This window comes from Aethina tumida, chromosome 1, assembly GCF_024364675.1.
Source record: "Aethina tumida isolate Nest 87 chromosome 1, icAetTumi1.1, whole genome shotgun sequence".
Lineage (NCBI taxonomy): Eukaryota > Metazoa > Arthropoda > Insecta > Coleoptera > Nitidulidae > Aethina > Aethina tumida.
Window position 1 is genome coordinate 324,793 of NC_065435.1, and position 16,451 is coordinate 341,243.

Genomic DNA, 16,451 nt, shown 5'->3' on the forward strand with positions numbered 1-16,451 from the left:
GTTAATATGGAATATTTTCATTTAATGGAAAAAATTCCATTAAATGATCAACACAAAATAAGATAAAAGAAGTTAAAACTATATTTTTTGTTCTATTTAATTGGCTGTAGATTATATTTCATCATACACATAAGAAAATCTAGTTGTTGCCGTCTTGATTGAAGTTATGAGAATTTATACTTTCAGATATGATATACAACATGTTTGTAAAGCGTCATCTAATTTTTTTGTTACGCGATATATTTATGATATTTTAAGATTTCATGTTTACAGATAATTGTCTTATCCATCACTTTTATAATCTCAATAATCTTTGTTTTGGATCAAGTAGATAACAATGAGTATAATCATTATATAGTGCCTTCATGACTTGTATTCCTATGATGAATAAAAAAATTCGCAGTAACCTGTGGAAATTTACTGATTCCTTTACGTTGTACGTGATGTAAACAATGTCGAGAAAGAACGGTTGGAAGTATTGTTTACATGTTCATGTAGATTACTTACTTTAGTTAGGTGTAGTTTTCAACACACCAGGGCACCGCATAATGTCCACGAGCACTTAAAAGTATTTCAGAGAATAACTCTCTGTTCTCTGACAGTGTAGGAAATTTTCATTTTCAGTTTATTTTTGATTGACACTTGCTTATTGGAGGTTATTTTTCAAGCGGCATTTTTTATTTCCTTATCCTTCTTTACTTATTAGCAGATGAGTTGATATCAGTGACCATAGAAAAATTCTAGGACTAGGACTGAGTGACAATACTAGCTTGAACGGTTCGTATATTATGTTTCAAAATTACTGCTTGAATTTAGCATATGTAGATACTGTAGATATTTTGATGGTAACCCAACAAATGGAGTAAGCGCAATTAATCAATGAGTTTTTGTTACAATTCTAGTACCAAGTGTACGATGAATTGAAATATATACAGGCACAAAAAATGTCTTCCATCCCAACCACATTTTGTTCCTATATTAAAGATTGGCATTGCATTTTATGGGCGGGATTACATAGAATAATATTCTATTTAAAGTAAAGATTAAGATAAGATAGTTTTCGTAACAATGGACATAAAAACTCTCACTATAAACCTTCAGCAAAAAAATGTTGAAATTGTATGAATGTCACAAAAAAAATAATAATAAAACTAATTTTCTATCTTTTCTTCTTACCTACAGCCCTCGTATAAAACCCATATTGACTACATTTCGATTATTTCGGGTTGAATTTTGTTGCACAATAAACTGTAAGTGTGTCAACCCTTTGAAGAGAAAAATAGATTCAGTGAATATTATATATCGAATTTCAGTTTGTTCCGTAAGTTACAGAATGCGGCACTTACCCTATTCGTCGGGTTACCACTGATATATCGATATTGTCGAGTATTAATTTGGCGGCACGCATTGTTTTGATGAAATGTTGATAGTTGTTGCATGTGCGTATTGAACAATGCATCAATGTTTTACGTAAGCTTATCGTTAAATCGTATCGTGAAGGTATCCTTGTTAATTACCATTCGACTCGCTACATCATTCTTAACTAACAAACTTGTTTAGGTTCTGTGGTAGTGTGTGTACAGAAATAATAAGTAATTTCTATACAGGGTGGTCAAAAAACATATTAACTTCCTACGTAGCTATAATTATAGCTAATTATTTCATTACATTAAAATATGAAATAAATGGCGTTTTTTGTTATTAAAGTGGCATTTTTGTAACAAAATTTTTCATTCGTAAAAAATGAAAATACAGAGGGTATACAACAATATAAATGATTCAGGTGTGATTGGTACCATAAATCATAAACGAAAATTGCTGGTTGAATGAGAAAAAGTTTTAAACTAAATTAAAAGACATCACAATGTGGGTGAAATTCCACTGACAAATTTTTAAAACGGTTGTTGCTAATTTAAGGGGATTGAAGAAGATTACAGACAATTCTCCTTCTGTCTGTTGTTTCTCATGATCTACACTTTTATTGGTGGCCAGAGAATTTAAGAAATTTCATAAAAGGATTTAATTCAACAGTTTTGTAATAAGTATATAAAACATATTTCAATATTCCATATGTGATATTATTTTAAAGGCAGATGTTAGTCAGATTTCGTTGGCTAAAGAAATAGCACATTCAAATATATTTACGTTTTGTGGTACTATTTAATAATACTCTTAATAGTTAATAGGATTTATATTATTTTATTCAATAATTCAAATTCAGTTTGAAGAACACAAATAAAAAATGAATTAATTGAGTCATGCAATATTAATGTGTCCAGTAAAGCAATTAGACTTCGAGTGTATAAACAAAATTAGTAAAAATAATTTCAGTATAGAAACTGTTGGTATCAAAAAAGAATATTGGAACAAGACCTAAAGTTTACATAACAGTACAATGTGTGTATTAATTTGAAGACAATAGAAAATACGTTTATGAAATTATTATTGTATTTTTTCAAAAGTTTCGGGTATTGCATGGTTCAATTATTTGATGTCGTGGGTCTTGTAAGTTTTAAATTCAATTCAACTTTTTTTTTGTTTATTTTAAATTTTTGGCAAAAAAATACATATAGTCTAATAGAATTTTTCAGGTTCTGTTCAGAATTCTCATCAGAACTTTTGTAATATCATTAGTGAAATAAATTATTATCAATAAATAGATTCTTATAGATTTAAAAAGTAAGTTTTTAATTCAATTAAGCTTTTTTTAATTCAGTTAAGCTCTTTTGTTTAATTAATTAAAAGTTTGAAGATATAGTACTAATAAAGACGATTACGAAATTCTTATTGTACTTTTTCAAACATTTCTGGTGTGATGTTCAAGCATGCTTCAATTATTTGAACTAATGACCCCATAAGTAAAAGTCCAAGAGAGTTAAATCTGGTGATCTGAAGGGTCAATCTGACAGTCCATTTCAGCCAATTAATTTGCCAGGAAATTTCTGACTGCAGTGGTAGTTCGTCTTTTTGGAAGTGAAAGTTCTTAATACGTCAATATTATTTTCCAGTAAATTTAAATAGTTATTTTTTACTTATTTGGTTTTTACGTCACAATTACTAGTTGTTTCCGTTCAAATGCGTATTTTATGAAATTAAGAGAATCAAAGGACCTTTTGAAGTTAGCGCATGACCTATAGTGTCATCGAAGACTTTGAGAACAGGGTGGGTATCCTTGCAGGAGCATTATCATTTTAAAGATATAAGCTACCGACAGTTTTTGGTGGGACATATTGTGTATTAATTATTCTTTAGAATTTCGGCGGAGAGTACTTTCGAATGACGAATCAAAATTGAACAGAATAGGCTCAGATGGTAAACAATACGTCCGTCGTCCGCCCCAAAACACACGAAGAAGTAAATGTTGTGGTTTGGGGTTCCTTTTATTGCCATAATATAGTGTCATTATAGAAAATTATTTGTAAAATAGGCCGTTCCATGTATACAGACATCATGAGAGATGTAACAACCTTTTGCCAACGATAATTTATCAATTACATGGCGGCCAAAGTTGTTAAAAATTGCTTAAAAGATAATCATGTTGAGGTTCCCGATTGGCCAGAGCAAAGCCGGACTTAAATTTAATAGAAAACTTTCTGAACGACATGAAATCTCAATTAAGATACTAAAAACCATAAAATTTAAATGAATTATGGTTATCAATTGAGTCATGGAATTTAATTTCATACGACCGTTGCCGATATCTCGCTAAATCTGTATTTACAGACAGTTATAATAAACAAAAAGTATTCAACAAAATATTAATAATAGTTATGTATAAATTATTTAATAAGAGAGGAGATTTAATTTAAGTACAAAATGATGATGTTCCATTTAAGTAGATACCTTCCACCACTGTACCTCAACTACTGTGCAAAGGTCTTAATTTTTTACTTAAATAATGCTCTGCTGTCAACGATGTAAGTTTGTGCTTAATTTACATAATTGCACGAGTTCTAGCAAAAATCACGTGCATACGATGCGCCACCATGCCATTGCCATTGCCATTGCGATTGTGATTGTGACTGCGATTGCGATTTATTAACCATATAATAAAAAAAATCATACTAGTGTTGATTGGTGATATTGTTGTATTATTATACACCCATACAGGGTGATTAACCTGATTCTGATTCAGGGATATATTAGTGGGAGTGATAATATTCTCGGAGAACGGAAACTTCCGAGAATTTATAGAGTCAGCAGAATATGTCGCTTGATCTCGTCACATTCGCCAAGTATTTTATTTAAATTTTACGACAATTTCTAATTTTTAATAATACGTAGATGGTGATAAGATATTTCACGCATTTAATAAATAAAAAATAAACTGTGATTACATCAATTAATTAATTAATGGGCCAAGTGTCAAATATTATTGTTATAACGTTTCAATTGTTTTATAACAGTTAATATACTCTGTGCAAGCAATATTTTAATAGTAATTGTTGCGAAATGTTGCACCATACTAAATTAACCTGTTTATTTAAATATAAATATTGAAACATTCCAATGCTTAGAATCAAATTATTGTTTGTGGTGTGTTTAAGTTTTTTTAAACAGTTTCATGTGACTAGCAAGAAGGCATTTTAACGGACGACATTACGTGAAAAGTCATGTGATCTTAAAATCTAATAAAAACTCGGTTAGTCTCATTAGAGCGCCAGCTACATTCGGTTCATTAACAAAAATACCTCTCCTAGCCAAAATATCTTTCTATAAATACAACAAAATCGTCACACAGAGATTCACGTACACAATTATATGTATTTACATAGCTACATACGTAAATAAGTATGCACGTACTGGTGTACAACCAGGAGTGTTCCGTCATTTAACGAAATTATAATACGAACAAGATAAAATAATGAATAAGGTTGAATAAGGTTGAATAAGGTCTTCCAGTATATTGAATATAGATAGATAGATTTGAGTGGAAATGTTGCACGTCGCGACGTTTAAGTAATTTAGATTGCGATCCGTTCGTTGCTCAAGAGTCTTAAGTAAGACGATGAAAGACCTCAATGGAAATACGTTTGAATTGATAATTGTTATCAATGTCAATAACAAAATATTGCGAAAGGTGGGTGTACAGTACATTTGGTTACATTATTTCGTGGTATATCGAATTTGTGCAGTTTCCGCACGAGATAATTCACATTTTATTTAGTCATTTAACTTAATTACATGGAAAATTTCAGTTTGGTTTTTGGTTTCGCCGCTTTTTTTTTTCGATTAAGATTAAGTGCATGTAACATTTGATAGAATTAACGAATTTGTATGCCCGATGCGCAAAATATGTCCAAAGGTGCGATTCATTGTTTATTAACCCTGCGGGGGAGAATTTGGAACGGTCTTTGGTCATAGAATGGACCGACGGACCGACGGACCGACGGACCGACGGACCGACGGACCGACCGACCGACCGACCGACGTGTTATTTGGAAAGGAAAGGTGTGTCTGTTTCAGCCAATAAGATGTGTGTGGGCTTGTTTGTGACGTCAGGAGCAGCATAAGTCGAATCACCTGCTTGCTTAGCATATCGCTCAGTCAGTCAGTCAGTCAGTCAGTTAGTCAGTCAGTCTGAGTCGTATTGTGTTTCGCAGCAGCGGTGTGGTCGCGAAATCGTCTTATTTATTTAAGTGACCAAAGACACTGGTTCGCGAAGCTGTTAATCCCTAACTAGCAAATACACAGACAGGCGTTTATCATTAAACGTCACTGTCACAGTCACAGTCATTGTCACTGTCACTGTCACTGTCACTGTCACTGTCGTTGTCCCTTTCGTGCTGTGTTCACCACTACCACAAATGCTGCATTGTTTCTTTATAGGGAGAATTTTCCATTTAACATAGACAGACTGTAATTACAAAGTCTCAGACGGAGTGTGTCGAGTGAGGTCCTTTCGAAAATGAATATTAATCAAATTAATTTTAAAGTGATTTTACTTGTGATTACCCAAGTTGGTTTTCTCCCGTACATTTTTTGCCAAGAGGAACAAGATTATCCGCCACCGTGCGACAGGTAAGTCATACATACAACTTTTAACGTCCGAATGTCCGATTGTCCGCTTTATCGTTTCACTTCACCTACATCATATGTCACCTTGTCTTGATCCTTCCGCATTAAAACATCCTTGGTCCGAGACCTTGCACAAATACACTTTCTTCCCGTTTGTGGCAGCCGAATATCCATCTATTCGTACTCATTCGATCATCTCATCTGGTTCATGTGATTTAGAAATGTGTGATATGTTACAGCCAAATTTATTGTTATGGACCGCTGCTCGACACCATACAAATGGCTAAAATTTATGAGGACTCTAAAACTTTCGTCGACATGAAATTAAAAAAGTCGCCGAACGAGACCCTGCAAACCTTCAACAAATGGATAAAACAGTTCGGCGGGTCGAAACCTAGTAAAATGGAGGTGACGAAATTTGTCAGAGACAACTTCGAAGATGCCGGCCAAGAGTTTGAGGTTTGGAACCCCAGCGATTGGGTGGAACATCCGAGATTTTTAGACTCCGTCACAGACGAAAAATTTAAACAGTGGGCCAGAAAGTTGAACAAAATATGGAAAACGTTGGGGCGTAAAATGAAGTCACACGTTCAACAGAACCCGGATTTGTACAGCATAATTTGGGTTCCCAATCCGGTTATAGTCCCTGGGGGTAGATTCAGAGAGTTCTATTACTGGGATACCTACTGGATAATACAGGGATTATTGTTGTCGGACATGCACGACACAGTCAAAGGTATATTGGAGAACTTCTTATACATCGTGGACACGTACGGGCACATACCAAACGGGGGACGTATTTACTATTTGGCCAGATCTCAACCTCCACTCATGATACCGATGATCAAACTGTACTGGGAATATACTCACGACCGGGAATTCATCCGCAATAATATCCATACAATGGAAAAAGAATTCCAATTTTGGATGGATCGCCACCTTCGAACTGTGACGAAAAATGGCAAAACTTATAAACTGGCAGTGTACGCCGACAGATCTAAAGGTCCAAGACCCGAATCTTACTCGGAAGATATTGAAAGTGCCAACATATTCAAAGATCAAAATAAAAAGGATGCCTTTTATTCCGAATTAAAAGCTGCGGCGGAATCGGGTTGGGATTTCTCAAGCAGGTGGTTTATCACCAATGCCACTAATAAAGGTTAGTTAGTATCTGGTATCCAGTGGTTGTGGATCTATTATCTATATTATCTATTATTTATTATATTTATTATTGATTATTGATTATTGATTTTATTTATATTTTTAGGAAACTTAACAAACACTAAAACCAGATCTATTGTGCCCGTCGAACTGAATTCCTTCATTTATTGGAACGCCGACATTCTGACTGAGTTCTTTACCGAATTAGGCAATGAAACTTCCGCAAAGCGTTACAGAAATATATCGAAGACATGGCTGGAAGCAGTGGAAGCCGTCCTCTGGCACGAAGAAGTAGGAGCTTGGTTGGATTATGACTTGTACAACGGCGTGAAAAGAGATTACTTTTACCCAACCAACATCTCACCACTTTTGACGGGCTGTTTCAATAAAGTGGGGATAGAGAAGAGAACAAAATTAATAATGAAATATTTACAAAACAAAAATATTATGAATTATCCCGGCGGCATCCCGTCGACGGTGGAACACACGGGAGAACAATGGGATTACCCGAACGCCTGGCCACCGCTTCAGCATATGATGATTGTCGCACTGAACAACACCGGAGACAGCAGTGCCGAACGATTGGCATTCGAAATCGCCGAGAAGTGGATCAGAAGCAACTACAGGGCTTACGAAGAATCCGATGCCATGTACGAAAAGGTGAGTTCTCTAATTTCATCATCATCCATTTCATCTTAATCTGTATGTATCTGTATATTTTTAATAAGCAGTGGCAGTTCCACCTTGCCATTGCTATATATTTAATAAATGCTACTGATTAATTAAAACATTGAACATTGAACGCATCTTAATCTGTATGCGGTGATAGCAAATGCCAATTTTGAATAAGCTAACTGACTACTTTTTACTTGCCTCATTTGGATCAATGCCAACGCGAAACCTTTACGAAACCACGTATTTTGTTTTGTTTTTTAACATCTTATTTCTCAAAAACAATATTATTCTTGCTTTGTTCTTTACTATTACGCATTTAGGGGTTGTTCTATATTTGTATTATTGATACAGTTGTGCGTGTGAATTTTAATTACATTACTATCAATCAAAACAATTCGATAAGGTTTTTTTTTCAGTATTTTGTCTCGAGTAATTAACATTTGACCTGGTGTAATTGATGTTTAAACTTCAAGACCCTCTTTGATTTTGCCACAAAATTTATTGCTGTCCAGACTAAGTAAATTATCATTAAAACCGGATGCGGTAGTTTATTACTCACATTTAAGTAAAACGGTATATAAAACTTACGCTCCTTGAAATACCGGATACGAAATATAAAATCGTGTGGAACAATAAAATGATTATAAATAAAAAATAAAAAACATCAAACTAAAATCATATAGTGGGTCAGAGTGTGGTAAAAATAGCCTTAACAAATTCTTGGAAATTATTTGGCATGAATATGATAATATATTGAATTAACTAACAGTCCTTGAAAATCAACAATAACTTTAACAACATATTATTTAATTAATGTGCTTAAAGAAACGTACGTGTGTGTGTGTGTGTATGTGTATTTCTAATAATGTGTAGATAAAATAATAGGAAAAACCAAATAAATGATGAAATTCACTAGATCTATGACATCACAAATAATTACTAGAATCTATTTTTATTTCGAATAGTACGATGCTACAGTGATGGGAGGCCATGGAGGAGGTGGTGAATATGAGTTGCAGATTGGTTTCGGCTGGACAAACGGGGTTGTAATGGATCTGCTTTATAAGTATTCGAGCAAATTAACGCCCCACGATCCTGTTCTTTCAAACAAAGCCGATACGGTGGTTGCAGCAACGACCAGTAGTCCGCTGGTTACGGCGCTCGTTGCTCTGGTGGTGTCTCTTACCGCCGGCTTCATAGGGTGAGGTAAGTGTCGCTTTCCTTTCGTTGTTTCGTTCCTTCCCACAGGCACCTTAACCTGATCCTGATACTGATCCTCATCCTGACGTTATATTATGGTACACAATTAATTATTATATTTTTGTTACAGGACTTTTTTGTTGGACCTTTTACTGGGGTAGCTAAGTTTGTGTGTGATACTAATTTATATTTTTATGGATAAGGAGAATTCTAACCTACGTGGCTCAGGGAGAAATTCTTACTTTATTTTAATAATCAAAAGTATTATTTATTCAGTTCCTTATAAATATAAGCGGGAGTACCTATTGATATTAACGTGATTGTACAAAAACTTATTTTGTGTACCTGTTAAGCGTGATAGATATGTATATATAGATAGCATGATGTTTGTGTAGTGATTTTAGTTTTTAGTGCAATAAAATGAGTATTAATAAAAATTAAAAAACAAACCCATACCAAACTACAATAGTGTGTCTGATTATGAGTGTAAAAAATAATCTAACAAACAATAAATGCTTGGAAATTATTTGGCACAGATACGATAATTTAATGAATTAACTAACAGTCCTTCAAAAGTGAAGAGTCATTTTGATGCCATATTATACAATTAAACCGCTTAAAGACACGTTTGTGTGTGTGCGTGTGTGTGTGTGTGTGTGTGTGTGTGTGTGTGTGTGTGTGTGTGTGCTGTGTGTGTGAAGTAATTCAAAAAATAAATAAATGTATAAGATATTTTCGTGGCGAGGAAATTGCAAATTTAAGTGTTAAGTGGACTGGACACAACTTCCCCACTAATTTAGATAACACGAGCCTTTGGCGTGACTTTTTGACAGCTGACAATGACAATAAAATTTATAATGCTCATTATTTACGACAGTTTTACTAATTTACGTTTCTTTATGCAGAGTATGTATATACAAAAATCGCAGTCGACAACAAACGTTGCTGTATAAGAATAAGAAGCAATACAAACCATCAAGTGCACACTATACAGAGCTGAGGAATATCCCCGAATACAGCAAATCCCTTAGGTAAGCCACCATAATACAACCACTGAACTTGTACTCATTTAGTATCATCAACGATCGTTGTTATGTAAAATGGCAGGGACATTTAAACTTTACTTTCATACCTATACATACTCCACTCTGCTTCACTATTCATATACTCGTTTACCACTTAACATCTATTTATAACCAAATTGAAACTATTTTTATATCAGCTTAACTATATAAATAAGTCCATCACTTAATATATTATGTGGCAAATTTTATGGTAACATCTTCTAATTTATTTGTCCCTAAATTAAATTGACTAACAGTACGTAGGTCAATTAGATTATTTGTATTGTAAATTTGTAGGTAGCAGCTAAAATTTTAAAAATCCTATGTTGTAATGCAATGTAATGTAATGGTTTTTCTTAATAGTTTAATCTATAAGCTCTCTGTTGACGGATGAAGAACCGAAGCAGATTCGTGTGTGATCTGCCTCAGTTTGTCATATAAATTTTATATTTTTATTTTTACTTTCAGAAAACAAGTCGGACTGTCTAGAGGTTCAAAATCCCCCTAATTAATACCACAAAAACAATAGATCAAAATTTTTCGGATAGACATGTGTTAACATGTGTGTTCACCTATTGCTTTTATTTATTTCTTTTATGTTCATCTAAAAACTTCCAACGAATAGATAATTTTTCATAAAATCTCCATAAATTTACAGTTTTTAACATTCCTACATTAAAAATTAGTTGTCACGTTATATAATGACATTGTTCGATGCCAAGGTTAAAATGAACGTAAATAATGAGCTAATAGGTAAACGTACGTGAAGGCATATCAGTATTTTATTTATTAAATTGTTGTATTTACAGGACATAAAAATACAGGGTGCTATAGAAAAATGGCTGTCTAGAAAACGTTAAAGCATTTAATATTTAATAATATATGGAGTGCTTTAATTTTGTCAGCGTGTAGGTATGCCTAGTTCAAATATTTATTTATTTATTTATTTATTTATACTTTTAAAGCACTCGATATATAAAAAAGGCAAATTTATTTTTCTAGATGGATTCAACTAAATTTTACGAAATATTTTCATATTTAATTAATATTCATGAATTTTTTAGTTCCTATTAGCATAATAGTAACGTTTTTGATTATTTTAAATAAATTAATCTAAATATCTAAAACGAATCTCATTTCATTGAATCTTACATAAATTTGAATTCGTTGAATTTGTTGTAAGATTGAATTGTCGGCAATAATAGTTACACCAAACTGATTAAAAATAGGAGGAGTAAATGATGATGCTCATCACCACACCAAAAATTGTTATGGCCGACTATTCTTCAATCGCTTTTGTGATATTGATAATGTAAATCAAACTTTTATTGTCGCTAAACTTATCCAGACCACGTTAGAATTTAGTTAACATAGCAATTTTAATTAAATTATTAGAATCTGTTAGAATCTGTGATTTGTACTTATGGCTTGTTGCGCCAATATATAATTAATTATTTATTAGTTTTCTTTATTCTGTGTATGTTCATAAGTAAGTACATGTAAACTGTTTTTATTAGTAATTTGTTATATTTCACGTAAGACAAATATATATTTTAGTATATTGAAATATAGAGAATACGGTAAAAATATTTGAGAGTTTTATTCTTTTTAACGCCTACATGAACACTTGGACAGAAGAGAATCTTATCTGAATGAGCTTCTAGACGATATTTTGGCAAAAATTTCAATTTTATCCCTTTAATAAATGTTTAAATGATACATTTAGGCAAAATCCAAAAACACATCTAATTTGTTTATCACGCTGAACAAATTCTGGTGCAAAAAGTATAGTAAGATCTTCAACTTTCTATGTGAGAGATTCCTCCCAAGTTATCTCAAATGGGAATAGGATCAAATGGCACCTCATTAAAAAGGACTTTTAATTCTCCATACATTGCTGCTTAGTTTTTGAAAATCGATCTACTCATTTGGGAAATTATGAGGTTTAAAAACACCAACAGAACATTTGGTTGATGGTTTAATAATCAATTATCGTTACTGGGCTGATCACAATACAGCATTTCCTACACACATTAATTTCAAAAGCTGAAGGTATGGGCTGATATTTATGGAAATTCCATTATGAGTCCTTTTTTCCTTACAGGAAATTTATTAGGCGGTATGTATTTGGATGTATTACTTAATGTCATCGACTCACATCTAACACATATCACAGATTCATGACGTAAGTCTTTAAGTAAGTTATACAGTTTTCTATACGAGTGAAGCTATTCTCAAAAACTAAACAGCAATGTATAAGGAATTAAAACCTTCGGCAAATCAAGTCGAAAAGTTCATTCTTTCTCAGCAAGTAATGCCTCACGATACGTTTTACATGGGTCACCCTGTAGATGTATATGAGTAATTAACACTGGGAACATAGTATTCAAAGAACATTAATGAAAATAAAAAAACTTTTCCAATTAGTCCCAATTTAATAACAGGGAAAAGAATGTTTTCAATAATATTTCTAGAGCTACCTACGTATTATTTAATCAGTGGCATTATCATGCCTGTCCAACCTGTGCCATGATTGGTGTGTTCAAAAAGAAGACAAGGCAGAAATTAAAAAATGTATTTCCATCAAAAACATAAATTATTTATATTTCGTTGAATTGTTTTTTACAAAATGGAATGAAATGGTCAAGAATATTACAATAGTTAGTTAGTTAGTTAGTTAGTTGGCCATTAAAGCTTCAAAATTTCTTGCGCAGCTGTCACAATATGTTTAGCCGAAAGGCCATAGTAGTCCAGCAGACTGTTTGGCGGACCAGATCTGGGAACTCTTGGCACAGCAATATGCTTGACAATGATGTTACGTTCCAAAGCAGTCGCTGATAATACGGCTTCTCCTAAGCCGCCCTCATAATAATGATCCTCAACAACGATGGCCCTTCCTCCGACATTTTTAATGTTTTCCACGATGGTGGCCTTGTCAATTGGTTTAACGGTGAATGGATCAATTACCCTGGCACCAATGCCTAACGCCTGCAATTCGTTGGCAGCCGTGATGGCCTCCTGAAGCGTAACACCGCCACCAATGATGACGACTTGATCTTTAGGCGAACATTTGACCACTTCAGCTTTTCCAACTTGGAAAACGTGGTCGTTAGGATAAATGACATGAGTAGTAGGTCTGTTAAGTCTGATGAAGGTAACTCCTTTGGTGTTTGCGGCCAGTTCAACGGCGCGTTCGGTTGCAACAGCATCGGCCGGGTAGAATACCGTACTGCCGGGAATGGCTCTGAACATGGCCAAGTCTTCCAGTCCCATTTGGCTGGGTCCGTCTTCACCGATGCTAACGCCACAGTGGGAACCAACAAAGTTAACGTTAGTTTGAGAAATTGCTCCCATACGGATCTATAAACATGTCATTAGTAAAACACTTTATTGATATTTATTGAATCATTAACTTACTTGATCAAAGGCTCTAGTAAAGAAGGTTGCAAACGTAGAAACAAAAGGCACCGTCCTGTCTCTACAGGCTGCTCCAATTGCTGTGCCGACTAAACTCTGTTCGGCAATGAAACATTCGATGTATCTTGTGGGATCATACTTCTTCAGTTTCTCTGAATAAGTAGAATTCTTCATGTCACCGTCGAGCGCAATAACGCGGGGATTGCTCTGTGCAATTTTAACGAGACCAGTTCCATACGCCACTCTGGTAGCAATTTGGTCTCCGATGTTGTAAGCAGGAGGTGAGGACAATTTTATACCCGTAATGTCTACTGCTGGTGCATCGTCCTTTAGAGGTTTCTGAGGATGAACTTGTAAAGGTCCAGGGTTTTTAATCAATGTCCTCAAATATGCGATAATTTTATCGGAGTTTTCGCCAAGAGGTTTTCCATGCCAGTTGTCCAAGTCTTCGATTTTAGGGAAGTTCTTTCCCTTAAACGTTTTCGCCACAATTGCGGTAGGCTTGCCCTTCGTTACTGCAGCACTGTGGAACGCCTTCGCCAACTCTTCTATGTCGTGTCCGTCCACGACGATGGCGTGAAGTCCAAACGCTTCCAGTCGTTTACGGTAAGTTTCAACATCATGACCCAAAGATGTTGCTTCTGATTGTCCCAGACGGTTAACGTCGAAGATGACGCACAAATTGTCTAATTTGTAGTAACTGGCAAAATGTACCGACTCCCAAATGGAACCTTCCGCGCTCTCACCGTCACCGACAAGGCAATAAACTCTGAAACATTAATCGACCCGTTGATGACTGATTGATTGAGTGAGTGAAATTGTGAAAACGATAGGTAACACACCTGTAATTGGCTTTGTCGTAATTTTTGCCAACATAGGCCATTCCACCGGCAATGGCCAAGCCCTGGCCGAGCGAACCGGTGCCAACATCGATGAAGTTCAGCCTCGGCGTGGGATGTCCTTCGAGATCTGAGCCCAGTTTTCTCAGTTTTTCAAGATCGGTGACGGGGAAAAGTCCAGCTTCTGCCCAAGCTGCGTACAACGCAGGAGCGGCGTGTCCCTTCGACAGAACGAATCTATCGCTGGATGGGTCGCGTGGTGCGGATACCTTGTAGCGCATGGTGTTGAAGAACAGCACGGACAAGATTTCGGCGATTGACGAACATGACGTCGGATGTCTGTGGAGTAAATATTCACGTTTGAACAACAGTCAGTGTGTCAGTGACAACGTCTGATTAAACCTATACACCATTAAAACGGACCTTCCAAAACAACGAAATGCAAATCAATTAAATGCATTTTAATAAAATTAAATAAGTATAATAAATAAATAAAATGCCCGACATTGAAGGCATTTAAATGTATGATCTATAACCAATGTAACCTCAAACAGACTCGTTGAACAGGTCAAGGACTTTCGAACGTTCGGCAAATACAATGAGTACTGACCGACAAAGTTGAATAGCAACACCCTTTTTAACGTATTTTAATTAAAAAAATGCGGAGTCATTTTGGACTGTGTACATACGTACTGATTAACTATTGCTGGCAATAAGTCGCAAGCCAGAGCTGAGTAGTAATTACTCTGTCTGTCGAATTCAAACTTTAATAAAAACAAATTTATTTATTATTAAAATCTGTAGTGAAGGTCATGTGATAAAAATTTTTCTGTGGTACCACAGACATGTATAGATAAGAATACCCAAATTGTGATCAAACACGGATAATTTTGTGTACAACTAAGAGAGGAGCCGCACTTAATTGTTGCTAAGTGATTACTAATAGTGGAATATACCAATGTAAAAACATTAGTGCTTGGATCATAAAGTAGATGCAACATTGCGTGCGTTTCGGCATATTCTAATTAAAAACCTCCACCTGAGATGAACGATACCGATTTAAAATGTACTTACCCTGATTTTGCTATTTGCGTTGAACTGATCGAGTGTATTCTTATTTTATTGGCGATGTCTTTCAATTCTTGGATAACCTTAGCTTCCAATTTATGGTAGTTAGACATATTTGCCGGTTAATAGGTGTACAAGGTGTTGAACAAATTTACAAAGTGACCGTGAAATCAACGTGTACGTGCAGTTGATAACTGAGCCCCTACTCGTACTTGTCCACGTATCGCTATTGACGAATACGAATCTACAAGTTGTTGCTCGAATTGTGTTTAGAAGGGGCGTTCCTAGTCGAGCAGTTTAGTGTGGGGGAATTTTGATGTATACACGGTGAAGTGTATACTGTTCACTTTACTGCTGTGCTGCTGTACCGCTGCACCACTGTACCACTGTACCACTGTACCACTGTACCATACTACGGATGGCGAAGTAGGAGCGAGAGGAGGAACGGGAGAAATTGCTTAGACGTTCTATGATCGGATACGTTGAGCCTGTCGTAAATACCTACAAAAGCGTACGCTGCGTAAACCTGTTGATCCAAGAGAAAGTACTTTTACCTTTCACATCTTCAAAATTAACAGTTTTTTCATCGGTTTTATAATAGTTATGTAATTAATGCGAGGCGAGTGTCAGATTAATTTTGACATAAGATACGATATTTCCAACAACTGACAAATCGGCAAGACGAGTCTCGTTTTTTTGAGAATATGTGGTTGGTATACTTGCTGTCCATGTTTAAATATAAAAAAACATGCAGATGCATATGCATATTATTGTTTTTATTTCAATAATAAATATGTACCGAAACGTGGTGTCTCACTTATGGATCATATGATAGGATCAAGGAAAATCTCAGGGTCAGCGATTAGTGTTGACTCGGTCCTTTCATAACGTTATAAATTAATTGGAGTACCGTAGATCAGATTTTGTTATACACACTCTCGATGTATTTATAATTTATTAAGATTCTAAAAGTCAAAATGTCGCCATCTATGATGAACGATACGTACTG

General features: G+C 34.8%; 2 protein-coding genes and 1 long non-coding RNA gene across 8 annotated transcripts in view; 1 reads left to right on the forward strand and 2 right to left on the reverse strand.

The window, feature by feature from the left end:
* LOC109597331 (uncharacterized) overlaps positions 1 to 1,546 on the reverse strand; it is a 38,074-nt gene extending 36,528 nt beyond the window's left edge. For all 3 annotated transcript variants that reach the window (XR_007547036.1, XR_007547035.1, XR_002191422.2), the window contains exons 1-2: positions 1,347 to 1,546; positions 1,177 to 1,265 (exon numbers count right to left, since the gene is read on the reverse strand). This is a non-coding gene — a long non-coding RNA (uncharacterized LOC109597331). The remainder of the gene's footprint in view (positions 1 to 1,176; positions 1,266 to 1,346) is intronic.
* On the forward strand, positions 541 to 11,707 carry LOC109597328 (trehalase). 4 transcript variants are annotated; one of them, XM_020012984.2, is made up of 7 exons: positions 543 to 777; positions 5,830 to 6,021; positions 6,258 to 7,177; positions 7,286 to 7,839; positions 8,820 to 9,055; positions 9,960 to 10,085; positions 10,587 to 11,707. In XM_020012984.2, exons 2-7 carry the CDS (start codon positions 5,909 to 5,911, stop codon positions 10,624 to 10,626), a joined length of 1,989 nt encoding a protein of 662 aa, XP_019868543.2. In that variant the 5' UTR covers positions 543 to 777; positions 5,830 to 5,908; the 3' UTR covers positions 10,627 to 11,707. The 4 variants fall into 4 exon arrangements, with proteins under 4 accessions (XP_049817383.1, XP_019868543.2, XP_019868544.2 ...); XM_049961426.1 differs by lacking the exon at positions 10,587 to 11,707 and having other exon boundaries at positions 541 to 777; positions 8,820 to 9,060; XM_020012985.2 differs by lacking the exons at positions 9,960 to 10,085; positions 10,587 to 11,707 and adding an exon at positions 9,185 to 9,589 and having other exon boundaries at positions 8,820 to 9,060.
* A 972-nt stretch (positions 11,708 to 12,679) lies between these two features.
* On the reverse strand, positions 12,680 to 15,770 carry LOC109597293 (transketolase-like protein 2). The gene is made up of 4 exons (XM_049970659.1): positions 15,449 to 15,770; positions 14,378 to 14,713; positions 13,536 to 14,304; positions 12,680 to 13,478 (listed from the first exon to the last, which is right to left on the reverse strand). The coding sequence occupies exons 1-4, from the start codon at positions 15,553 to 15,555 to the stop codon at positions 12,807 to 12,809; spliced, it is 1,884 nt and encodes a 627-aa protein (XP_049826616.1). The 5' UTR covers positions 15,556 to 15,770; the 3' UTR covers positions 12,680 to 12,806.
* Between the last annotated feature and the right edge of the window lie 681 nt (positions 15,771 to 16,451).

Coding starts and splice junctions, on each gene's coding strand:
- LOC109597328 (XM_020012984.2), top strand. CDS start 5,909: ATGAATATTAATCAAATTAATTTTAAAGTGATTTTACTTGTGATTACC. Junction 6,022..6,257: donor TATCCGCCACCGTGCGACAG/GTAAGTCATACA, acceptor GATATGTTACAG/CCAAATTTATTGTTATGGAC. Junction 7,840..8,819: donor CCGATGCCATGTACGAAAAG/GTGAGTTCTCTA, acceptor TATTTCGAATAG/TACGATGCTACAGTGATGGG.
- LOC109597293 (XM_049970659.1), bottom strand. CDS start 15,555: ATGTCTAACTACCATAAATTGGAAGCTAAGGTTATCCAAGAATTGAAA. Junction 14,714..15,448: donor ACGCAAATAGCAAAATCAGG/GTAAGTACATTT, acceptor TTTACTCCACAG/ACATCCGACGTCATGTTCGT. Junction 14,305..14,377: donor TACGACAAAGCCAATTACAG/GTGTGTTACCTA, acceptor TTAATGTTTCAG/AGTTTATTGCCTTGTCGGTG.